General features: G+C 40.5%; 1 protein-coding gene and 3 long non-coding RNA genes across 8 annotated transcripts; 3 read left to right on the top strand and 1 right to left on the bottom strand.

Moving 5' to 3' along the window:
- Nucleotides 1-542: 542 nt before the first annotated feature.
- Nucleotides 543-25,018, bottom strand: LOC135344400 (uncharacterized). 5 transcript variants are annotated; one of them, XM_064541600.1, is made up of 16 exons: nucleotides 24,900-25,018; nucleotides 20,353-20,619; nucleotides 20,199-20,294; nucleotides 19,405-20,142; nucleotides 18,885-19,217; nucleotides 18,601-18,669; nucleotides 18,417-18,491; nucleotides 17,735-17,800; nucleotides 17,477-17,563; nucleotides 16,654-16,758; nucleotides 12,522-12,593; nucleotides 12,275-12,361; nucleotides 11,127-11,231; nucleotides 9,866-9,970; nucleotides 8,513-8,617; nucleotides 543-1,488 (listed from the first exon to the last, which is right to left on the bottom strand). In XM_064541600.1, the coding sequence occupies exons 1-16, from the start codon at nucleotides 24,961-24,963 to the stop codon at nucleotides 689-691; spliced, it is 3,174 nt and encodes a 1,057-aa protein (XP_064397670.1). In that variant the 5' UTR covers nucleotides 24,964-25,018; the 3' UTR covers nucleotides 543-688. The 5 variants fall into 5 exon arrangements, with proteins under 5 accessions (XP_064397670.1, XP_064397671.1, XP_064397672.1 ...); XM_064541601.1 differs by having other exon boundaries at nucleotides 20,199-20,282; XM_064541604.1 differs by lacking the exon at nucleotides 543-1,488 and adding an exon at nucleotides 4,229-5,570.
- On the top strand, nucleotides 3,521-6,421 carry LOC135344402 (uncharacterized). Its single transcript, XR_010397437.1, has 4 exons — nucleotides 3,521-3,951; nucleotides 4,011-4,139; nucleotides 4,764-4,852; nucleotides 6,155-6,421. It is a non-coding gene; the product is annotated as an uncharacterized LOC135344402 (long non-coding RNA).
- On the top strand, nucleotides 10,169-10,830 carry LOC135344401 (uncharacterized). The gene is made up of 2 exons (XR_010397436.1): nucleotides 10,169-10,506; nucleotides 10,625-10,830. It is a non-coding gene; the product is annotated as an uncharacterized LOC135344401 (long non-coding RNA).
- LOC135344403 (uncharacterized) lies at nucleotides 12,162-13,853 on the top strand. The gene is made up of 3 exons (XR_010397438.1): nucleotides 12,162-12,230; nucleotides 12,306-12,380; nucleotides 13,329-13,853. It is a non-coding gene; the product is annotated as an uncharacterized LOC135344403 (long non-coding RNA).
- Nucleotides 25,019-25,213: the final 195 nt, after the last annotated feature.

Below are 25,213 nucleotides of genomic sequence, written 5' to 3'. Positions count from 1 at the left end.
AGAAACTGGTCCTTGTGAGAGCATGACATCACCCAACCAAAATGATAAGCAAGGTCGTCTCGATGCTTGAAAATGGTTTTATCAACTTCTAACTTGATGAGGGCGGGGCAGAAGAGATATTTCTCGTCAGGTGTTACAGATTCTCCATCACCTCTTCGATGCTGATTGATAAGACGGAGGACTTCCGGGTCTTCAATGGGCACAGCAAACTCTAGATTAATCAAGAATCCAGTGAGCATGTTAGTGTCCAAGTCAAAAAAGTGAGCAGCCAGCTTGGAGCAAGGTACAACACCGGTACTGGTGGAGAGTTGACAGTGCTGATCAAAATCTTCTGGAGCAAATATGGAACCATTAATTTTACCTAGGAGCTCTTCTTTCTTGAGGACAATGAAGCTCTTTTCTGGTGAGCTGGTGTTGTGTAGGAAGAGGATGTGACCTTTGTCATTGAGCTGAACACAGATTTCAACAAGACGAGGAATGGTTGTCGGAATGAATGGTACAACTTCTTTGTGCTTCTTAGAGAGGACTTGACTGGATTCCTCTTTTATTAGTTGCTGAACTTTCTCCAGTGATAACGCAATCTCATTCTTGCCAAGAAGGTAAATCAGAAACATGTGTGCATTTAAAGAAACAGCCAACGTTGATCGAATGCGGGCACAAGCATGGCCGACAGTGGCTCGCAGTATCTTCATGCCACTAGAGTTGGAGTACGATTATCCATGGGAATGAACTTCAGCAGATCCAGGGTCGGATATCTCGATACAGCTTCCAAAACAATCTCTTCTTTCCTCGAAATCTTCCGTTCGTCAGTTAAACAATCAGCATGGCTACCTACTACAATGAGTGGTGCTTTGCCCTCCATATTGGCACACTGGTTGGCAATGATGCCCAACCAATAGGAGACAGAGTGAGTGGTGTAGGTGTCATCTTTATGGAGCCCTAGGACTAGGACAATAATGGGCCGACATGCATCAACTGCTGACTTGATAATGGCAGCGTGACTGCTGTAGTAGACCTCTTGACCAGCAAAGTCATAGACCAGCACATCTCCAAAGACACGACTCTTGAATAATCGAGGGATGATTCCGGCTGTTTTCTGGCTGACTCCATCGACTTTTTTACGAGAGACGAAGAAGATGTTGACTAGAGATGTGAGTGCAGTTGGCTCGTGTTCCATTGCTTCAATAAGAGTGCTCTTTCCTTCTCCACAGTGACCGATAACAAGTATCTTCACTGGATTTTTCAGCAGATCCTTTGAAAATACTTTACCAAGAGCTTTGCGATGCTGGGAATATGCATTTTCAGCAGTAGCTCCGTGTTGCAACAAGAGTAGAATAACTTCCTTGCTCCCTGCATGAAAGAGTGGTGTCTGTCCATCGTCATCTTTGATATTGGGATCGCAGCCAACGAAATTCAGAAGATACTCAACAAATTCCGCGTCGGATCTTTTGCATGCTAACAATAGTGCACCATCTGTCAGGATGCCATCTGTGGCAGGAATAACAAATCACTGACTTACAGTTAGTGTGCGTTATAATTAGTTTTGGGACAGAGGAAAGTATATGCATGCATGGAATATCTCCTGATCATGAATTGACTTGCACAGTATATGTTATGCTTCTATACATGCATACTACGTATATAGTATTAGCAGTGACATGTACTATAACTGTATTATGAAACACAAAACTAGACTCTAATTATTGGGAATGTGATGTAACTACACTAGGTTTTTTTCTGACTGACTAGCTAATACAAAAAGCTAGCGTATTAGTGCAAGGGTAACTAATAACTTTGTGCGAACAGATGATGCTATACGAAAGATTCTGAAGAGACTGCAACAGCGGTTACTGTAAGTAAAATTAGCCATAACATGCAAATCCATTATCAAAGTCCAAGAAAACATGGCTAGTAACCTATAGAAGTCGACGTTGATAGTTGTGTTATTTGCACAGTCGGCTTTACCGTGTAGCAAGGTATTGTATCAGTCAACCTTTACCTGCAGCAACCACAAAATTATTATCCACGAAGTGACTAAAATAATATTGCTCAACCACGAATGTTTTGCCCCCAAAAGTTACCCGCTATACGGTATACTATCATAATAGTAATTTTAAATTCATATTGACCAGGAACTGCATGGAACAAACAAAAAGGTTAAGACACCTCATCTATAACATGTCTCACATACTCTCAGCATCATTGGACAATGTATATAACAGCATACCTATTATTTTACAGAGTCCTTCTATATATTACTTGTGATGCAATCTGAGAAAAGGGACCACTTGGGTTAGATGTTTAATTTGAGACAAAGGCGAATTCATATGACCTTGAGTGCAAAGTGATGAATTTAGTTTTATAAGCTAATAAGTATCTATAATTATAGCCTTTCTACTATCTTATGTGAAGTCTGGTGTTCTAAATCCAACTATTTTCACCTCAGAATTTTGTTAAAAAACGCAAAATAATTATAGGCTTACTAATGGAGTAGGGCATCTTTGAACGGCGTTTTTTCAATAATACGATTTCATAGCAACCAACTTAGTCATGGAGTGACAAGCTACTGTGGCTACTTTAGAGTGAGAATTAAGGACTGCACATTTCAACTTCTTGACCGACCGCTTTGTGCTATATATAATCTGACATTTGTCACTTCACGTCTATTTGTGTACTAACTGGACTAAGCTATATCAAGACCACATAATTATATGATATTCTATACAGGTCCAGGACTTGGTCTATAATTATGCTCAGGAGCTTTTTCCTCTGGCTCTCCATGTTATAGCTTGATCTCTGAAAAGTATAGATTCCTATACCTATAATTATAGCTATATGATCCACATAATTATGATGTTCTATATAGTTACTTACAAGGTCCAGGAGACTTAATCTATAATTTATATGCTCAGGAGCTTCTTCCTCTGGCTATCCATACATGCTCTTTATTTATAGCTTGATCTCTGAAAAGTAGATTCCTATATGATCCCAGTCACTGTCCTCTCACTCAATAATTATAAGCATCGTTGTTTAGCTGCCCTAGAACGTTGTACTATGAAGATATTGGAGCCATTATTAAATGGTCACTAATCTTAGCCTCGTTCGCAGGCCTTTTTTTCTTGCCGTTGTTCATCCATAAATAGAAGGTATATAGCAAAAAAGAATAGCAAAATAAGGCAGCATGCAAAAAAGAAATTGGGGTACAGTTAAGAAAAAGTAAGGGCCTGGTTTAGGAAGTGGCGTGATCACGGTAAAATCGGTGGTGTGTTGTCCCCACTAAAACATCAGCACACCATGAGTGTGCTAGAATTTTGGTGTGCTAACCACACCAAAATACAAACAGTTAGTGTGCATAGCACACTCCATTTGAATACAAGTTGGTGTGTGAATCACACTCAACACTAGATGGGCGTGGCCCGTTTTTGAAAAAGGCAGGACGGCCACGCCCATCTAAACTCATCCTACCATCAGTGATGTCATACACAGAAGCTTTATTTTAAACTTGAACTATGACCTGCCATGTGCGCATGCGCATCATATGACCTCGTGTTCAGACAGCTTTGATTTTGTAGTCAGAGAAAAGTAAAGTGTATGGCGTCACCCTATAGTGTCTTCAATGAAAGAAGTAAAGTAATAAACCTGAATGTTTCTGGATCTGGACTGATTCTAATTGGATAACAGAAAGGAGTTCCGAAGAATCCCAACAAAGAGATCTCCAAACCCTATTAAAGTTTCACCTAAAAGAAAAGGCCTGTGGTTGTATGCCCTCCACCTGTTCCTGATGACGGAAAAAAGGAAACCTCGTTCAATAGGCATGTTAGGCTCTACAGACTGAGTACAATAAGCCCAAATCTCGACAAAACCAGCAAGTGGTGGATGCATTGATGAAGAAATGAGAAGACTGGAAATACTAAGAATACGTTGGACCTAAACAGCTTGTTTTTCGACCATGTAAGTATAAAAGTGGCTGTATCATAATCCTATACTCACTTTAATTTTGCTTTCTGTAGCTGGTGGATTAATTTGAGTGGGTTGTGGGAAAAATGGACGAAGACAATCCTTTACTGCAGAGAGATAGCGCCGAAAATTTTATGACAATCCAGCAAAGTAGTTCAAGTGCCCTCGAGTCCAGTTCCAAGGTAATTTTTTGGAAATGTTGTGGTTTAAAAATCGTTTTCCTTTATTTCTGTACTTTAGTCACCATGCCCTGTGTCTGGCTTTGTGTGTTTTGTCCGGTGACCATGCCCTGTGCGGGTCTGGCTGGCTTTGTGTGTTTTGTTTTCTGTTGTCCGGTGACCATGCCCTGTGCGGGTCTGGCTGGCCTTGTGTGTTTTGTTTTCTGTTGTCCGGTGACCATGCCCTGTGCGGGTCTGGCTGGCCTTGTGTGTTTTGTTTTCTGTTGTCCGGTGACCATGCCCTGTGCGGGTCTGGCTGGCCTTGTGTGTTTTGTTTTCTGTTGTCCGGTGACCATGCCCTGTGCGGGTCTGGCTGGCTTTGTGTGTTTTGTTTTCTGTTGTCCGGTGACCATGCCCTGTGCGGGTCTGGCTGGCTTTGTGTGTTTTGTTTTCTGTTGTCCAGTGACCATGCCCTGTGCGGGTCTGGCTGGCTTTGTGTGTTTTGTTTTCTGTTGTCCAGTGACCATGCCTTGTGCGGGTCTGGCTGGTTTTATGTTGTCAACATTTTCATACATGGTTAAGAGTAACAATCTATAATTAATTATGTGCATGTATATTCTTTACTCTTCTTTGTTCCTTTTCATATAGGCAATATTGAACTCGCTGTGCTGTTGTATTGCCTGCCATCCTTACTGCCTGATTCTCGATACAAGATGGATATCGATACAGTGGCTCAGGTAGGTACTCTCATTTTTTTGCTACTTTAGTATTTAGTATACCGTATACACCGTAAAGAAATGGGGTGTTATGATAACACCAAAAAGGAGTGTCAATCAATAGTCCTATTCGTTTAAGAGCCTGGAATTTTGATTGCTTTTTGAACGCCCACTAACTACTTCCTGTATAGCTTCCGCAGTAAATTGTGCTGAGCTGGCACACCCTTTTACATTGAACATCTTATTTGTACATAGTAGGCATCTGCAGAATTGTGTAGAGGAGATATTCCACCATCCTTGAGCATTATTATAGCTCTTATTTCAATATTTCACAAACTTCCTTTCTTTAGAATAATAGCGCATGCATTGCAGAGTGCAGAGGCTGCAAAACGCATTGATTTTACAATCACTTCAATGTAAAAGTGTATGCCAGCTCAGCACAATTTTACTGCCGAAGCTATACAGGAAGTAGTTAGTGGGCGTTCAAAAAGCAATCGGCCTATACGGCACCACCTTAGTGGTGTCAAATACGACACCCTTATAGGGTGTTTCTATACAACACCCATTAGTGCACGTATAACCCCCACCCCCCCATGTATCCAGTGAGAGCATTGAATCAGTTTTTAACACATATAGCAAACAAAAGCACAAACAGTACGATAGGCACATTGTTGTGTCCAATCCTTGCATGTCATCTGGAGGGGCCAGCGGCAGTAGATCAGCCAGTTGCTTATTAGGTCTAAAATTATAGTAGCATTATATAATTATGTGCAGCACATGCATGAACCTTGGAGTCTTACACTTTGCTTAATAATAATAATTCACAGTATATTAAATGTAGAGCTACCTAGACATTAAATGATAAGGACATGAAGTAGTTATAGGCACAATGCAGCCATTATACCAAGTCTCTAACTCCTTCAGAAGCTTATTCTCACACACAAGTAAAGTTTAACATTCAATCACTCCGTTATTATAGCTCCGATATGGTTCACATTTTACAACGCAAGGAGGCAATAGTGTAGACTCTATACAGGAAGCTATATATCTCATGGCACCCCAGTTAGTGTTGCTGGAGCACCACAAGGGTGTACACGGAACACCCCTAACAGTGCTGCAAGAACACCAGGGTGTTTTGGTAACACCCCAGTGTTATTATAGCACCCCAATTTTTACAGTGTAGCAGGTCATTTTCGTGGGGTAAACAAATTTGAAATTTATACTTGTGAAATCATCGTTTTCGAATTTTTACCCTACGAAAATTACCTGCTATACGGTAGTATGTTATTATACCAATTATGTCACCATAAAAACGCCCTTCAGGATTACGACAGTATACTCGATGTCATCGAAGAGAAACAAAATGCTGTGATGATGCCATCGGACAAAAGCAACGTTGGTTGGCTTGATTGAAATTATGGACATTCCATTGCCCTTTTGTCAGCATATTTTGTTTTCGATATAATTATGTTACCCGAAAGGGTGCAACAACTTTTATTCGCATCAGTGAAACATATTCTATAGCTGCTTTATACAATTACTTTGTGATGATTGTTGTATTCAATATTATTATTAATCGTCTGAAAATAATTTGTCTTGAATTGAAAATTGCGAAAGCAGGTGGTACGGTGTGTTAGCACACCACACCAGGTGTAGGGTGTGTAACACACTATAATTAGTGTGCCCAGCACACTTCCATTAGTGTGACTGTCACACCTAACATGCTTGGTGTGTACAGCACGCCTAAAAGAGTGTGTGTATTGGGAAACTGTTAGCACACCCTATTTGGTGTGTGCAACACACTACAGTTTTTACAGTGTAGGCTTTTGCTAGCTTTGTATAGACAACGAAGCTTTAACATCGAAATCTGCCACTATTTAAAGCAAGATATTGTTGTGTGAAGGCTATCTATGCTGCAAACGCAGCGCTATGACATCCATGTGAGTAGAGATACTCGTTACAAACAGACAAACAAACAAACCAACGGACTACTATACCCGTGGCCGCCCACGCGCGCCTCGGGTAATAATAATTGGGTGCATTGTATGCCTAGATCCAAGGCCTGCATGCATGGTGTCCATTATAATATAGTGCATATGCATGCGCTGCACATGAACGCCGCTTGCGACAAAATTCAGGCAGAAAGTAATTGGCGTGTGCATCCACTAAAGATCGCTATCTTATAATCGATTTTTGGCAGTTGATTTTTGGTTTACACGTTAATAGTCTTGGTGACAATTAATCGTTTTTGATAATTGATTTTGCTAATCGATTTCTTTCTGCTGAAGCTGTATCACGTGAGGTTAGTGAAACCTTATCAAGGCAACATTTCATGGATGCATGAATAAACCTATAATCTCATGACTCAGCCGCCCTTCTTTTGGGAAGACCTCCCTCCCTGAGAGGTGCGGCTGATTCATGCATGAGACCAAGACCTCTGGGGATAACCAGATAACCAAAGCAGGTGTGAAAATGGTAAGAGAATGCACTCAGATGAATTGAAATTGGTCTACAATGTAGCTATAAGCAAAAGAAACCGTCTAGTTCTAGTGTTCACAGCAAACCACTGAAAAGGAAAAAGGCGCTGTTCCCTGTTTTATGTGCGGCCTGGAATTGAGGCTATAGGCTATTGAGGTTTGACCGGCTATTTCTATTTTGGTATAAGGATACTAAACCAAAATCATATTTTACAATGTTCTCTTTGTATAAAGAAATTGAAGGCACTATTCACGTTCCCTACAGTTATCTGGAATTATGCCAAAAGGCTCTTTCTCTAGCACACAAGAATAGATGACCCAAAAACAGGCTGGCGAGAAAGCATACAACTCAGAAATGTGTGTACAAAAAAACTAAATAAGATAGCCAACTGAACAGTCATTACATATACTGTATAATTAATAGTCACTTAGGGCCCTCCTTCTAATATTAAAGAGACCAGGCAAAGAACATGTGTAGCGATTATTAAATGGTTCTCCCTCAGGCTCTCTACACAAAAAACCATGTCTCGCTTTTGTGTTATAGTCATGTGAGATAGCTTAACCAAGAGCCTTGATTCCCAAGCCCAGAAAAGGTGTTTGCTTGTTTTGAGTTTCGAGGGCGGCCTGGAATGAGGTATCTAGTTTGCAATCAAAAGTCATTGATCCGATTTCTGTAAGCGATTTCGATTTTATTTCAAAAATAATTGATTTTCAAAAATTGACCATCAGATTGATTGTCAAAGATTGTTCACGTGTATATGGAGAAACCGATCTTTACACGCAAACTACGGTGTTCCATATAGCTGTGTATTTCAGGAAATAGCCGCGGCTTAAAAACGACCTCACCTCGAATCTAATGACTAATTGTGGTTCTGCCTCGAGGATAATGAATCATTTGCTCTCTATTTAAGACAATTTTATTTGCCGTCATTCCGGCCGTAATAAACGTTGAAAACCTTGTTTGGGGCAGCCAGTACTGTATAATGGCCATGCAGTATATGGAATAGCGAGTGGCCGTACTTCAGGGTAAGTTTTGTGCAGTAAACATCTAGCTAGCCAAACCAAATGGCCGTTATATTGAGGTGGCCGTACGTACTTCAGAGGGCCGGAACAGCGAGAGTCTACTGTATAATTGTAATATTAAGCTTCCCCTGACCTAGCTGTACTGTATTTTATTTATATGATTATTGTTTCGTGTACTTACCACTGACATCCACATTGCAATTCATGATGAGGTACTTGATAGTGTCCAGGTGCCCCTCTCTAACTGCCACTCCCAGTGGAGTTAGCCCATCACTGGTCACAGCTCCTATATAATTATAGTGGTGAGTCTGACAGTCTGCACAACACATTGTCTCAATTGAAAATCAATTAACGTAACCAAGAGCCGCCACCCAGTGCCTTCATATTGAACACTTTTCCTGGCCTATAATTATTAACTGTATAATTTATAATTATTGCAACTGTATCATTTTGTAAGTGGTGTCTATAAGACATCAAAAGTATCCTGAATACTACTCATGCACTTGACTATAAAACAAGACTGGGATGCATTTGCCTACGCATGCATTTGGCTAGAAATGCAAGACATGTTTCTATAGTTTACAGGACTCAAATGTGACACAATACCCTTTTTAGAAGATTGCGAAGCAAAACTTGTTCACTGAGTGTTGCTACTCTTCTTAGTAGTTAGCTCTGTACTAGAACGCTATAGCTATTGGTATAGCTGCAAAAGTCTGTACGGACATACCATAAGACAGTCATATATAGAGGTGATGAGCCTCTTCTGCTTCAGACTTAGTGTGCAAGCCTTCTCGACCAACAAAATATCAAAAGAGAAGGGTGATTCTCCAGATTCAGCTAAGGAACATGAAAAAGCGTTATGCGCACTATCACCCACACACTAGACCGTATTTTCTCCCTATAGCGTGCAAAAACCCATTTTAATTAGTCTTTTAGAAGTTGTCGCCATTCAACATGATATGACAGACGTATTAGTTAATCAAAAGTTTCGTTGCTAAGAAACGACATTTAATGCGTATATATGTATACACTTGGGGGAATTAACCCAACAGCATACAATACACTCTCGTTAATCCGGTCACCCTTGGGACAGTGCAGTTTGGCCGGAATAGCGAGGTGGCTGTATTTTAGGAAATAGCCGCGGCTTAAAAACGACCTTATCTCGAATCTATTGTGGTTCTGCCTCTAGGATAATGAATTATTCTGCTCTCTACTTAAGTGTAATTGCCAAAACACACCCAAAACGTCATATCCGGCCGTAATAAACGTATAAAATTACATTGAAAACCTTGTTTGGGGCAGCCAGCACTGGCCAGTATACGGAATAGCGAGTGGCCGTACTTCAGGGTGAGTTTGGTGCAGTAAATATCTAGCTAGCATTCCATGCCAAACAAAATGGCTGGTATATTGAGGTGGCCGTACGTACTTCAGAGGGCCGGAACAGCGAGAGTCTACTGTATAATTGTAATATTAAGCTTCCCCTGACCTAGCTGTACTGTACTTTATTTACATGATTATTGTTACGTGTACTTACCACTGACATCCACATTGCAATCCATGATGAGGTACATGATAGTGTCCAGGTGCCCCTCTCTAACTGCCACTCCCAGTGGAGTTAGCCCATCACTGGTCACAGCTCCTATATATAGTGGTGAGTCTGACAGTCTGCCAACACATTGTCTCAATTGAAAATCAATTAACGTAACCAAGAGCCACCCAAGTGCCTTTATTTTGAACACTTTTCCTGGCCTATAATTATTAACCCTTTCCCCGCTTTAGCCGACTATAATCGGCATGGCTACTGATAAATTTCAAAAAATCGTTGTGCACGCTATGTTGGAGCTATGCACACACTGCAGGTACCAGCACATGTGCATTGAGCTGCTCTTCCTCGTGGTATTTTTAATATTTTGCTTCGAGGTACGGTTCGATCAGAATTGTCGAAAGAAAAGTGACCGTTTTATAATTGCTACAAGATCTTCGTAGTACAACCTCAGGGAGGTTCTAGGGAAGCTAGAGAGTGAGAATATCGATGCCTATAGCCTTGTAGAGTGAGAGGACAGTGACTGGGATCATAGCTAGGTAAGAAGCTTCCTTTCAGAGGTCAAGCTAAAAAGAAAGAGCCTGAGAATCCTGAAGAAGACGCACTTGAGGTGGACCATCTTCCTGAACCTGGTAAGTCACTATAGAGTAGCATTTGTAGTCTTGATAGCTTCACTATAGGTTTGTTTAGGCTAGTTAGTACAACAGTGGACATCATGAGCCACCATTAAACTTGTAAACCTGTGTGTAGGTGAAGAAAATATTTCTCGGGAAAAGGGCGTCTGCCGATAGAACCTCAAATACAAGTTTCTGCAGATCCTGATTGAGTCCTGAGTCAGCCATGTCACCGTGAGAACATTCTGAACACTTATATTATGTGTTCAGTCACTTCGTAACATCACACAATATTGTTTGTGTACATAATTATGAATTTTTGTTAACAATTGTTATTTGTGGGGTGGTGGTTGGTTGCTAGGCAACAATGATGATTCCATGAATGCGACAGGTCCGGTTCTACCTGTGGAACTTTGTTACAAGTGTTTTTAATACACGGTTCATGAGTTATAAATTTTTTAAACAAAATATGCGAATATTCACTTTTAATTAAAGCAGGGAAAGGGTTAACTGTATATAATTATTGCAACTGTATCATTTTGGGCCGGAACAGAGAGATTCTACTGTAATTATAATATTAACTGACTTAGCTGCATGTACTGTACTTTATTTATATGATTATTGTTTCGTGTACTTACCACTGACATCCACATTGCAATCCTTGATGAGGTACTTGATAGTGTCCAGCTGCCCCTCTCTGACTGCCACTCCCAGTGGAGTTAGCCCATCACTGGTCACACCTCCTATATGTATATATAGTGGTGAGCCTGACAGTATGCACAACACATAGTCTCAATCTTTATTGAAAATCAATTAACGTAACCAAGAGCCACCCAGTGCCTTCACATCGAACACTTTTCCTGGTCTACAATTATGTACTGCAACTGTATGATTATGAAGTCATTAAATATATAAGTGGTGTCTATATAAGACATCAAAAGTATCCTGATGCACTTGACTATAAAACAAGACTGGGATGCATTAATTTGCCTACGCATGCATTTGGCTAGAAATGCAAGACATGTTTCTATAGTTTACAGGACTCAAATGTGACACAATACCCTTTTTAGAAGATTGCGAAGCAAAACTTGTTCACTGAGTGTTGCTACTCTTCTTAGTAGTTAGCTCTGCACTAGAACGCTAGCTGCAAGAGTGAAAAGAGAGCTGCAAGGCTCTGCTGACTTGCAGCCATTACTTTAGACTTGAAAGTTTTGGCATCAATCGTTTTAACAGCAATCATAGTCGATTATTACCCACTCTTCGAGTTTCCCTATGATGTGTATATAGCTTTCGCACCTCCACCGAGGCATTAGCACCCGCGGTGCTTTCATTATAATATTATGTTATATAGTCGTACGATGTGTCGGATGAAAGATCTATATACTGTATTTACTTGATTAAACGCCCGGGCGTTTATTTCAGATGGAAGTCTTTAGAGGGGGCGTTTAAACGAGGAGGGCGTTTATTGTTATGTCTACTCCAAAACTCTTGCACAGCAGCAGTTATTGTGCTCTTCTTGGGCTGCTGTCTCTATTTCTCAGCTTCTCTCTGCCATCGATACATCATATTATTCTATGCTGCCATGCTTGCAACGGGTTCCATGTGCTATTTAAGCTCCACCCACAGTACCACACCCCATATATGGGCAATTATTTAAGATGGGCGTTTATTGACAAAGACAGAGCTTTTACCCTGGGCGTTTAAAAGAGATGGGCGTTTATTCAAGGAGGGCGTTTAATCAAGTAAATACGGTATATATATAGTTGTGTACAAAGAACTCACTTACCATCAACATCCACATCGCATTTATTGATCAGATATCGGACAAGTGCAGTGTACCCAAACTTGCAAGCTAGGAGAAGTCGATTGTTCTCTAGAGAAAACAACAACAAGTAAATATATTGTGTAGCTAATAATGAAGCACCAGATCAACTGTTGCTATGCCTACTCTAAATTGTGCATGAGGGGTGGATATAAATAGCTGTTGCTAAATAATGACCGCCACTCAGTGTACACCTAATAATGAATCTCACCGTTAACTTTGGTCGTTACATCACCTTCATCTTTCAGTGTCAGCTCTAGGATACGAACTATTTGTGCAGAATCTGAAGTGAGAACAACAATTGCACTTATGAAATAACACGTTCAGTACCATGTGCAGGAGCGTAGCCAGGATTTTATGGAAGAGGGGCAAAACTTATCAGCCGCGCAGCGCCGAAATGTTGACCGGAAGCCACGCCTCTTAATTATGACGTCATAATTGACTTCTCTATTTAGTTGGGTGTGGCCTGATGCATAGAAGAAGCTAGTTTAGCAAAGAACAAGAACTATCTATAGATTTAGACCAGAATAGCTCACAGTTTAGGGACTAAATCATTTTGCTTGCCTACTAGCTAGCTAACTGCAGCAAGATTCGGAAGAAAGGGAGTGTCAGCAAGATAATCAGGCTACACTAATCTGAGCTAGCTGAGTAGAGATCCAGATAAAGGGGGGGCATTTTCCCCCTTTGCCACCCCCTGGCTACACCACTGATGTGATTACAAATAACAGAAGACAACTAGAGCACTAAAGTGCAAACCCTCGGCTGGTGACATGATTACAAAGAAACCAAGAGAGTGATATAAAATACAGTGGATGTAGTGATGTTATTGTGTATGACTTAACTGTCGTAGCACAGAAACTCAGGAACAATAAAACCGGCTAAACCAGACTGGAGGCTAGTCTCGCGGGCCATACTCCACAATCTGATACTACGTATGGTGACTATTGCCAGGTTTTTGTGTCGCAGTGGAATGTATATATATCCTGTCAATTAACCATAATGTTACCATACTCTACAGCGACTGAAAGTATCTCAAATGGAAGAAGCTATCATGTGAACATAGACTCAGTATCAAGACAATAGATGATTCATACTCAACAATTGTAGATCTAGATCTGTAGAGCTGCAAAATAATACAAGAAAATGTTGTCTATTGCATGCATTGATTTCTGCTTCCATATCACACATTATCTCATGTTCAGTATTAAACTCTGGAGAAGAGGTCTTGCCATGGCTATTTCTGCTTGGAATAAATGAAACCATAGTTTTGCCAACTTTTGGGCTCCCTAATCTTTCTTTTCACTCTTGACTGCAGCTATCCATCAGCTAGATATTCAAGAAAGCAATACAATGATAGTCTTGATCCTTTAGAGTGCCTGATTGTACAACCAACAGACTCAGTACAGTGTAGCTTGTCAACTTTTAGCAATGGTGAACAATTTTAAACCACACCCCTTTTGAATGCTTGCGGTACATTTTTGCATTTTTGTGTGGAATTTCTTGAAATGCCATCGTTCCGAAATTCCAGAACTGTACACGAAAACCTGGCAATAGTCACCATACGTAGTATCAGATTGTGGAGTATGGCCCGCGAGACTAACTGGAGGCATGCTGAAACATTTGAGAACAGGGTTTTAGTAGCACATAGACATATGCACTGTGGACTAGGATCACAGCAAAGAAGCCTGGAGTCTCAGAGAAGTATTGCTCCTACATGGATCCCAGATCAGAGTCAGCTAGCTAACAGGGCCAGTCACAATTCTAGCTTTCTATTGTAGTGACCCTTTTCCATTGTTCTTGGTACGGGATCAACTCAGCTGTAAATACGTAGGGTATCTCGAATAAAGGCCACGTGTTGTTTGCTAGTTGCCACGCCCAAGTTCTAGCTTTTGTTAGCTTTGTATAGACAACGAAGCTTTAACATCGAAATCTGCCACTATTTAAAGCAAGATATGTTGTGTGAAGGCTATCTATGCTGCAAACGCAGCGCTATGGCATCCAGGTGAGTAGAGATACTCGTTACAAACAGACAAACAAACAAACCAACGGACTACTATACCCGTGGCCGCCCACGCGCACCTCGGGTAATAATAATTGGGTGCATTGTATGCCTAGATCCAAGGCCTAATTGAAAGGCCTGCATGCATGGTGTCCATTATAATATTATAGTGCATATGCATGCGCTGCACATGAACGCCGCTTGCGACAAAATTCAGGTAGAAAGTAATTGGCGTGTGCATCCACTAAAGATCGATATCTTATAATCGATTTTTGGCAGTTGATTTTCGGTCTACACGTTAATAGTCTTGATGACAATTAATTGTTTTTGCTGATCGATTTCTTTCTGCTGAAGCTGTATCACGTGAGGTTAGTGAAACCTTATCAAGGCAACATTTCATGGATGCATGAATAAACCTATAATCTCATGACTCAGCCGCCCTTCTTTTGGGAAGACCTCCCTCCCTGAGAGGTGCGGCTGATTCATGAGACCAAGACCTCTGGGGATAACCAGGTAACCAAAGCAGGTGTGAAAATGGTAAGAGAATGCACTCAGATGAATTGAAATTGGTCTAGCTATAAGCAAAAGAAACCATCTAGTTCTATAGTGTTCACAGCAAACCACTGAAAAGGAAAAAGGCGCTGTTCCCTGTTTTATGTGCGGCCTGGAATTGAGGCTATAGGCTATAGAGGTTTGACCGGCTATTTCTATTTTGGTATAAGGATACTAAACCAAAATCATATTTTACAATGTTCTCTTTGTATAAAGAAATTGAAGGCTCTATTCACATTCCCTACAGTTATCTGGAATTATGCCAAAAGGCTCTTTCTCTAGCACACAAGAATAGATGACCCAAAAACAGGCTGGCGAGAAAGCATACAACTCAGAAATGTGTGTACAAAAGAACTAAATAAGATAGCCAACCGAACGAACAGTCATTACATATACTGTATAATTAATAGTCACTTAGGGCCCTCCTTCTAATATTAAAGAGACCAGGCAAAGAACATGTGTAGCGATTATTAAATGGTTCTCCCTCAGGCTCTCTACACAAAAAACCATGTCTCGCTTTTGTGTTATAGTCATGTGAGATAGCTTAACCAAGAGCCTTGATTCCCAAGCCCAGAAAAGGTGTTTGCTTGTTTTGAGTTTCGAGGGCGGCCTGGAATGAGGTATCTAGTTTGCAATCAAAAGTCATTGATCCGATTTCTGTAAGCGATTTCGATTTTATTTCAAAAATAATTGATTTTCAAAAATCGACAATCAGATCGATTGTCAAAGATTGTTCACGTGTATATGGAAAAATTCACACGCCAATTACGGTGTTCCATATAGCTGTGGCTTGTGCCCTAGCTTATTGTAGTGGCTTGCACACACTAGTATGAAATCAGAAGAAGCTCTCATAACCTCTACGATGGTCGCTTTGCTGGGTTATCTTCACAAGCAGCATGCTGTAGGAAGCACACAAACTTGCCATAGTCTGTACAAACATACCGTAAGACAGTCATATATAGAGGTAGATAAGAGCCTCTTCTGCTTCAGACTTAGTGTGCAAGCCTTCTCGACCAACAACAGATCGAAAGAGAAGGGGATTCCCCAGATTCAGCTAAGGAACATGAAAAAGCGTTATGCGCACTATCACCCATGTAATAATTTTATACACAATACCATATTTTCTTCCTATAGGTGCATTTCAATTGTCATGCATTTCAAATGTCATGCAAACATGCTTAGTCTTTGGCGCCGTCCAACGTGATATGACGGGCATATTTGCTTATCAAAAGTTTTGTTGCTTAGAAACGACATATAATACGTATATATGTATACACTTGGGGGAATTAACCCAACAGTATACAATAGACTCTCGTTAATCCGGTCACCCTTGGGGCAGTGCAGCTTGGTCGGAATAGCGAGGTGGCTGTATTTCAGGAAATAGCCGCGACTTAAAAACGACCTTATCTCGAATCGAATCTATTGTGGTTCTGCCTCTAGGATAATGAATTATTCTGCTCTCTATTTAAGACAATTCTATTTGCCAAAACCACACTCAAAACGTCATATCCGGCCGTAATAAACGTTGAAAACCTTGTTTGGGGCAGCCAGTACTGTATAATGGCCATGCAGTATATGGAATAGCGAGTGGCCGTACTTCAGGGTAAGTTTTGTGCAGTAAACATCTAGCTAGCATTCCGTGCCAAACCGAATGGCTGGTATATCGAGGTGGCCGTATATACATACTTCAGAGGGCCGGAACAGTGAGAGTCTATTGTAATTATACTATTAAACTTCCCCTGACCTAGCTGTACTGTACTTTATTTACATGATTATTGTTGCGTGTACTTACCACTGACATCCACATTGCAATCCATGATGAGGTACTTGATAGTGTCCAGGTGCCCCTCTCTGACTGCCACTCCCAGTGGAGTTAGCCCATCACTGGTCACAGCTCCTATATATAGTGGTGAGCCTGACAGTATGCACAACACATTGTCTCAAAAGTACCATTCTTTATTGACAATCAATTGACGTAACCAAGAGCCACCTACGGCCGTACATTGTATATAGTGCCTTCATATTGAACACTTTTCCTGGCATGTATATATATATACTGTACTTGAGTCATTGTAAGTGGACATCAAAAACATCCTGAATACTACTCACTTCATGACTAGAACGCATTAAAAATTTGCCTATATACTCCCATTAATGCATTGGCTATAGAAATGCAAGACATAATATTTCTAGTTTACAAGACCCAAATGTGACACAAGTGTGCGTTATATATATTCAGTAGGAAACTTGTTCACCGAGTGTTGCTACTCTTCTTAGTAGTTATCTCTGCACTAGAACGCTAGCTATTGGTCTGCTAGAGTGAGAAGAGAGCTGCAAGGCTCTGCTGATGAAGCCATTGATTTTAGACTTGAAGTTTTGGCATCGATCATTATGGTTGATCATTACTTACTATTTGAGTTTCCCTGATTATACCGACATGCAGTAAAATTAATGCGAAAATTTTCATCACGATGTGTATAGCTTTGGCACCTCCACCGACGCATCAGCACCCATCAGCACCCGCGGTGCTTTCATTAGGTCACATAATTATAGTCGTACGATGTGTCGGATGAAAGATCTATAATTATATAGTTGTGTACAAAGAACTCACTTACCATCAACATCCACATCGCATTTATTGATCAGATATCGGACAACTGCAGTGTACCCAAACTTGCAAGCTAGGAGAAGTTGATTGTTCTCTGGAGAAAACAATAACAGTAGGCTTAATATAACAGTAGGCTTAATATGAAGTACTAGATCAACTGTTATGCTAAATCCAAGATTAATAATAGTATCAAAAGGAGCATATGCATGATGCTAGTCAGTAAATGACTGCCATTGCATGTGGTACGATTAATAATGAATCTCACTGTTAATTTTTGTTGTTACATCTCTGTTATCCTCGAGTGTCAGCTCTTTGATTAGAACTGCAGCATCTGAGGTGTGAACAACAATTTATTTAATTGGTACATTTACTGCTAATTTCTACATGTTATCACGCCGTTTAAATAGCAGGAAATGGACCACTAACAAAATATCGATACAATGCTGTGTTCTAGAGGTTCAACTATATAGCTAGTACCAAGTCTGGGAGTGACTTTCATCAGCCAATGAGTGAGACACAAGTTTGTCCAAGGTCAGGGGGGTGCTTGAGCACCCTCTGCTACCTGCTAGATCCGCTCCTGGCTATAATTATAACATACAGCGAACCCCAGGGTATGCACGTAATATTATTTCAAGGTGTTTTTCAATTGTCCAGCAAACAGCCCTGCTTGGCGGCACTCTAAAGCGATGGCAGAATCACGGAAGCTGCTTTCCAACAAGAAGGTGGCTAAGCCTCCACGGGGGTGTGGGCGTGGTTTAGATACCAAAAAGCCAACAGGGACGTCAAATGAACAAAGCTTAGACCCCTATAGGAAATCGATGACTTAAGTTACTGCTTAACTAGCATAAATAGAGTAGGAGGCACTGCATATCCTCAGGGTCAAAAGGAAAAAAGTACTTGTACGGTACAGTACATATTTTTATTGTTGCCGGAAAACTTATACTTACCATTGTCCACATTGTACTTGGTTTCCAGGATATTTATTATCATTGCATTGTGTTCGTTGATAGTTTGATCATCACCTGTTGAATATCGAGTACACCTATTATTATTCCATGCATGCATGCAGCTATATAATATAATTTATACTGTATAATTAACTCAGATAAAGGGGTAATGGTGTCAGCTTACTTTTTGATTCAATAGGTTCTTTGGTGTTGATCTCCATTGCATCCAGCTCAGATGTTGTTATGGAATAACCTGTAACAATTATCAAGTTAATTTATATTCTATAGACTGAACTATACATGTACTATAGCATCTATAATTATAATGCACCCCACTCACTAACCGGATGTCTTTGTCACCTCAATAGCTAGCTAGAAAGTGAGCAAGCTATATAGGCAACGGATCTATCATCATACTAATGACAGACAACACTCCACCCCTCGCTGTGTTAGTAGCTACTCACTCACCCTTGGCTGACAAGTACTGTGCCACCTTGATAGCAACGTCTTCTTTGCCCAGGGAGAGTAAGATGAGTAGCAGAGCTCTGAATGTGCCCTCTGCAACAACTCTGTCCAGCCAGTATGTCAGAGCTAACAACATTCCACCCTGACTACCGTGTACGAATGCATGACTCCTCACATCAGTTTGCTGTCCAGATGAGAGGCCCAGCTTCTCAAGATAGCCGTCATAGATGTTGTCGAAATATGACGATAATTGTGGTAGGTCAGTTTTTTCTACTCTTGTGTCCAGCTGCTCGTCAGTGAATTTAGTTTCTTTCTTTAGTGTTTCCATTGTTAAAACTGCGAAAAAAGAACGTGAGGCACTTTATCGAAAAACACAAACACACCGTATATATATATACACACTGTATAAAGTTTCACAACTGACACCCCCAATAATAAGAGAGATGATGCTTGTGATAACTTATGCATATCATGGGAATAAGTTTTCAGGTATATTATGTGCATCAAGAGAACAAAGTAGTACCTTGTAGAGAGGCCTGCCTCATTGGAGTGTGGGGATAGACCTGGACACCATCGATGGTGATGGAAAGAAAGCCATTGTCTGCTAAGAAGTCATCCTTTCCTTGTTTCACCTGTTCCTCTATTGAGTTAGCCAGAGATGGAGGGGCATGTAAGAGGATTGACACACTGCCGGTACCAGCACCTTTCAGCACCATAAATTCCTGAGGTAGCGAAAAACCTACTGAAAATGTTGTTTTAGTTTTCTTCACATCGTGTAAAGTGCAGTCTTCCCATTTTTTGTCCACTGTAACAAATATTCTTTTAAGTTGTTTTATTGCTTTTTTCTTTGGTTTTGCAATTGAAAATGGCCAATGGTCAACAAAGTCACAAAGTTTTGTTCTACAAAGAAATGTTTTCATCTCATTCTCATATTCGGCTAGTTGGCTCAGCAAAGGATCATCTGCTTTAGTGAACATGACTCGAACCACTTGTTGGAAAAGCTCATAGTTGAAGAAATTCCAGAAATGATTTAGTTTGCCCCAAATTTTTGGGAGCGTACTGGCTTTCTCAAAGCATTCTTCAACATACTTTTTAGCTAGACATTTCATTGATAGCTTCATATTTGATATAGCGACATAGAAATCGTCAACACTAACATTAGATATCTTCATTCTTCGAAATGCTTCATTCGTTAGCCATTGAAACGATGTCTCCAGGTGATCCACTTGATCATCCAAACTGGAGTGATAATTTACAGGACCTGTGTTGAATTTACCAATTACACACATTCTGTAAACCAACTCAGGCTGTACTTACCATGCATATGGCCAGTCACTACTTTTGATAAAGGAAAAGGAACTTGAGCAGGTGTTGTCTTAGAGTGCTTTTTGCCCATCATTTCTATTGGAAAAGCTAGTGAATAGTTGTAGAAGCATGTGAAGATAATCAGTTTCCGCTATCTATGCCATACCTTTTCTCCACTCTTCAATTGCCTCTGCTAAATTGTTACGACCCACGATTGGATATCGAAGACAGTCACACACTTCCCCCCATGAGAGGGGACCTGCATCCAGTCTTCTAGTCAGCATTGTGCAGAGACACGTCTTAGGATCTTGCTTATGAAGAAGGTCAATCTCTTTCAATGATTCGATTGGTAAGTTCAGTGTCAACCCAATATTAAACCATTCAGTGCGAGCTGGGTGAAGTTTGTCATACAGTGTACGCATATCACACATCTCTGTGTGCATGCATAATCATTATCAGTGACAATATAATACCCACCAGAAAATTCTACCCTAAATATGCTGACACTGCAAAAGGACGTTGAAGTTGCTGAGGTTGCAGAATTAGACATGCACCCTCCAGAAAATCATACACATGCACACACGAAAACAGGACCCTCATCCATGCACAAAATCATACCCTTGTGAGGCAATCATACCGAAGAAAATCACTGATAACATTCCATGTGTGTGTGTGTGTGTGTGTGTGTGTGTGTGTGTGTGTTTTGAGAGAGTGGCTTTCCATGCATCGTCAATCGTATACCATGCATACACTCAACACAGAATGCTCAACTAGTGGAAACCTGTCTATGTTATTTAGTTATACCGTATAGCGGGTAATTTTTGTGGGACAAAATATTCGTGGTTCAGCAATATTGAGACATTTCGCAGGTAATATTTTCGTGGTTGGAGCTTGCACTGCAGGTAAAGGTAGGCAAGGTCGCTTAATTCGTGGGTAAAATATTCGTGGTCAGACCTTCAACCATGAAAACCACGAATATTTTGTCCCACGAAAAATACTCGCTATATACGGTAAGTAGAGCAGATGTGTGAAAACAAAAATTAACACTCAAACCAGAAAGACATACATGCAGGAATTAACAGGTAGATGCCCATGCAACCTTGAGATTAGAGAATGGTTGACCAACCCTCCCCATTTATCTGTTGCATTCAAAGTCACATAATACTGAATAACTATTGTAAGCTATTTCTTATCTTGGACTTGATATTGGTTGCTGTATATATAATACTTTAATTAGCTACTTGGCTTGGCTGTACATGTTGTGCAAACTAACTTCTGACCCGAGGCCATAATTATGAAGTACTCAGGACTGTATTGTCTGGGCCAGGTTTTGTGGTGGTAGTATAGCTGATAGTGGGTTGGTTCCTCTATGTGGTACATGGTTAAGCTAAAGAAGATCATTAACCTCTAATTTGGGTTCTTAGAATTAGCTCCAGGCTTTTGTCAATTTAAATAAATAGTAGTGCATGTGTGTGTTTCTTTATGGTGGCTATCCGGCGAATTCCACCACCAGTGGCGTACACAGGGTGGTGCTTATAGGGCATGTACCCCCATCCAGACTCAAGTAGCTCAGTGGTTCAACCATCACTGCTCTTGAACTGCTAGCCAGAGAGGAAGCTATACACTTACTGAAACTAATCTATATACACCAGTTAACTAAGTTAGCTATAGGCCTAAAACTTGCATTTGCGTGTGCTTGTGTGTATGCATGTGAACGGTGTGTGATTCGTGTGTGTGTGTATGCATGTGAACGGTGTGTGATTCGTGTGTGTGTGTGTGTGTGTGTGTGTGTGTGTGTGTGTGTGTGTGTGTGCGTGCGTGTGTGTGTCACTGTGTGACAGTGCGTGTACCATTAGGCCAGGCAAATTATTAGTTTCTTATCAGCCACTTCCTGAAGGGGAGGTCATTATATTAAAGTCATAAAAATTACAGGAAAATTTTTTTCTTAACATCAGCACAGTCATGGCCCATCACTTTCTTTAGAGCATGTGGAAATTAAGGGGTGTGTCAGAGCAATGACAGCTACTTTTATCACAAGTTGATGAGAAACAATTAATCGACTTTGCTTGGCCTTATCTCTTTGGCCTTATCTTGTAATGATTCCAGTAATAAGATTCATGCCCACAAAAACAATAGTATACGCAATATCAGGATCAAGGAGTACATGAATAGGAGTAAGCAACTACTATACAGCCCATACAAACGTGTTGTTATCTCACTGTGTCATGCCACGTCATACTACATGTGTAAAACGCCCACATCTCAAGTGGCCTACAACCACAATCAAAACATCAAAACAGTGTGGTTAATTACATGCACTGTGCATGTGGTAGAATAGGTCCAGGTGGCTAGCTCTTGCACAAAAATTAATGAAGAAAAGCAAAGAAACATGAACACAGCAAAGCAACTGTGATAGAAGTTGCCAAAAAGCTTGCTAAAATAATCTAGCATTGGTGAGAAAATTAACTGAAGAAGTAGAGAAGCTACCACAACTAGATGTACCCTGAGAGAAAATAGGTTTTTAATATAATCTCTAAGGAACAGGATGATGGCTTGGTGAAGCTTGCAGACCGCCTGTGCAATCAATACAAACAATTTTACATCAAGTGTAGAGGCAAAGATGCATACTTAAATTTTCAAATTCCTACGTTGCGTTGCATCTGGGGTAGAAATGAAGCTCTCAAAAGACTCACAAGCAATCGACTCAGACTATGAAGAAACTCCTACTTTTAATTTCTTGTTACTGCTGTGTCTAGTTGACGTTGTTTCCTCAGACACACAACTTGCTATTGCAAGCTGTGTGTCTTGAGGAAACAACGTCAACCATTGCAAGTAAGAGATGGAGCAACTTTAGCAGCTTGTCACACCTCTAGTTTAGTTCTCTCTATACACGGTAACCCGGCACCACACACAATGCTAACTGCTTTGCCTTGCATCAAACATGTTATTCAGCAAAGATTAGTTACCAATTTCATGGTGAACAGCCCAATTCCGTCTTTTTCTAAGGTTAAGCATTCTCTAGATGATATTAGCTGAGTAGATCTAGATCTATGCTATTCTCTAAGTCTTGCATGTATATAGTTTCAGCCTAGCCTGCACATGCACTTGCACTCTTGTTGACAATTTCTAGTGAGCCTACCATGCAGCCATACATGGTCATGTGTACACAAAGTAACCACAGTTTACACTATTACAAGTGTTTGTGACGTATTGAGATAATAACGAATTTATATGGTGTACATAGTAGTTGCTTACTCCTATTCATGTACTCCTGGCAATATTCATGATTTCTTGGAATGTGTTTGTTAAACTGATATAGGCCTAGCTACAAAAAATTGAGTGGGCTCGCTCACATACTCATCTATACCGTATAGTGGGTAATTTTCGTGGGGTAAAATATAGTTATTTTCGTGGGCAAGCTGACCTCCACGAAATTTTAACGCAGGCGTAGCTTACCGGAACTTACCGGAACATAGGAATGCAGTGCAGGCAACGAGACTAAACGAAATTTTTACTCACGAACACCACCGTTTCTCGAGTTGAACGAATATTTTACCCCACGAAAATTACCCGCCATACGGTAGTCATTTACCACTCATGATTGTAACAGCTATCTATACATGATAACGCCACTAACTAGAGCCTCGATCTGATAGACCTACACTGCATGCAGAGCCATTTTCATATTCTCCATCGGATTCTATTACTGTTTCCATTATACTGTCTATACAAAGGGACAGCTAGTGCTCGGTATACCGTTTGCTTATTATTCATGAGCTACATCTATATAATTATAGTGATTGTGAGTAGCTAGAGTGTGCTGGAAGTCCAGCTGAAACACAGTAATCATTTATTTGTCATAAAACCACGCTACCCATGCTGTCAATTCATAATTATCTGAACGTGTATCAAAATGGCCATTTGTTTGAGTGGCAGAGGTTAGTGAACTGATTGAAGAGAGATCCTGCTTTTATTATAAAGTCCAATTTTCCAGTCCAAATGACTCTATTTTGATTAAGCACTGAAGTGCTAACCTTCGGCTGTTGACATGAATATAAAAACCAGAGGAGTAGTGAAGCAACAACCTACAGTTCTACTTTTAATAGAGACTGGTAAAGGATCACTTCAGCTGCAAATAATTATGTAGCAACGTGCAATTTAAGTTCAAGCTTCTTACTTGCTTTCATACAACAACGAAGCAAGCTAATAACTTGTTGTGTGGAGGCTATCGATGTTTGTAAACGCAGTGCTATGGCATCCAGGTGAGTAGACTCACATAATTATCACAAACAAACAGACAAACAGACCAAAGTACTACTATACCCATGGCCGCCCACGTTCGCCTCGAGTAATAACATACTCTTAACCACCATTTTTAAAGGTCAGGGTACAAGTATTGTAAGCAACTCGTTGCACGCAATATGCAGGCAATTCATAATTATTGCCTACAATCATTGTAGATTGCCTGAAAGTTGCCTGGTGTATTAGCACTGGCTGTGTTAATGTTATATGCACAAGCTTGTTTTTGTATAATAGCTAAACCATGGTGAGGTACTACCTTAGGTCCGTATATAATCTACTGCATCATAAGTGGACAATAACTATAGTTTTACTAGGATGAAACGTACAGTTCCTAGCTAAAGTATCACATTTTAGTAAGAGGTTCAGTAATTACTATTCCTAGATTTAGCAATAGTTTGCCCCCACACTCACCATCTAGTGGCGATGCTTCTCCACTATCCTCTGAGTCTCCGGCTCCAACATTAACAGTAGCCATGTTGCACGTCGGCCAGCAGATTATATTTAAGAAGCCAACAAAATGTTGTGGTGCTGGAGGGCGTACCTTGTTGACTTTGCGCATGCGCACTTGTAAGCTGGAAAACATGGCGGCGCGACCTTCAGAGGAGGCTGGAACCACTTGACCTTAGCTAATTAAGGTCACTAATTGGACTTCTCTTGCAGACTACTTCAAGCTTAGTTTTTAGTGTCTAAGTTTAAAACGTTATTTTTCAGGGGGAGTCAAATTT

The sequence above is a fragment of the Halichondria panicea genome, chromosome 11 (genome assembly GCF_963675165.1).
Source record: "Halichondria panicea chromosome 11, odHalPani1.1, whole genome shotgun sequence".
In the NCBI taxonomy this organism is placed as follows: domain Eukaryota; kingdom Metazoa; phylum Porifera; class Demospongiae; order Suberitida; family Halichondriidae; genus Halichondria; species Halichondria panicea.
Note: the sequence above shows the minus strand (reverse complement) of the source record. Positions and strands in the feature narration are given on the sequence as shown.

Bases quoted from the DNA above. Each gene is read 5' to 3' on its own strand.
- LOC135344400 (XM_064541600.1), bottom strand. From the start codon at position 24,963: ATGGCTACTGTTAATGTTGGAGCCGGAGACTCAGAGGATAGTGGAGAA. The intron at 11,232-12,274 runs GTAAGTGAGTTC...ATATACATATAG, and splicing joins ATGCGATGTGGATGTTGATG to GAGGTGTGACCAGTGATGGG. The intron at 1,489-8,512 runs GTAAGTACACGA...TTCCTGCCACAG, and splicing joins TTGCAATGTGGATGTCAGTG to ATGGCATCCTGACAGATGGT.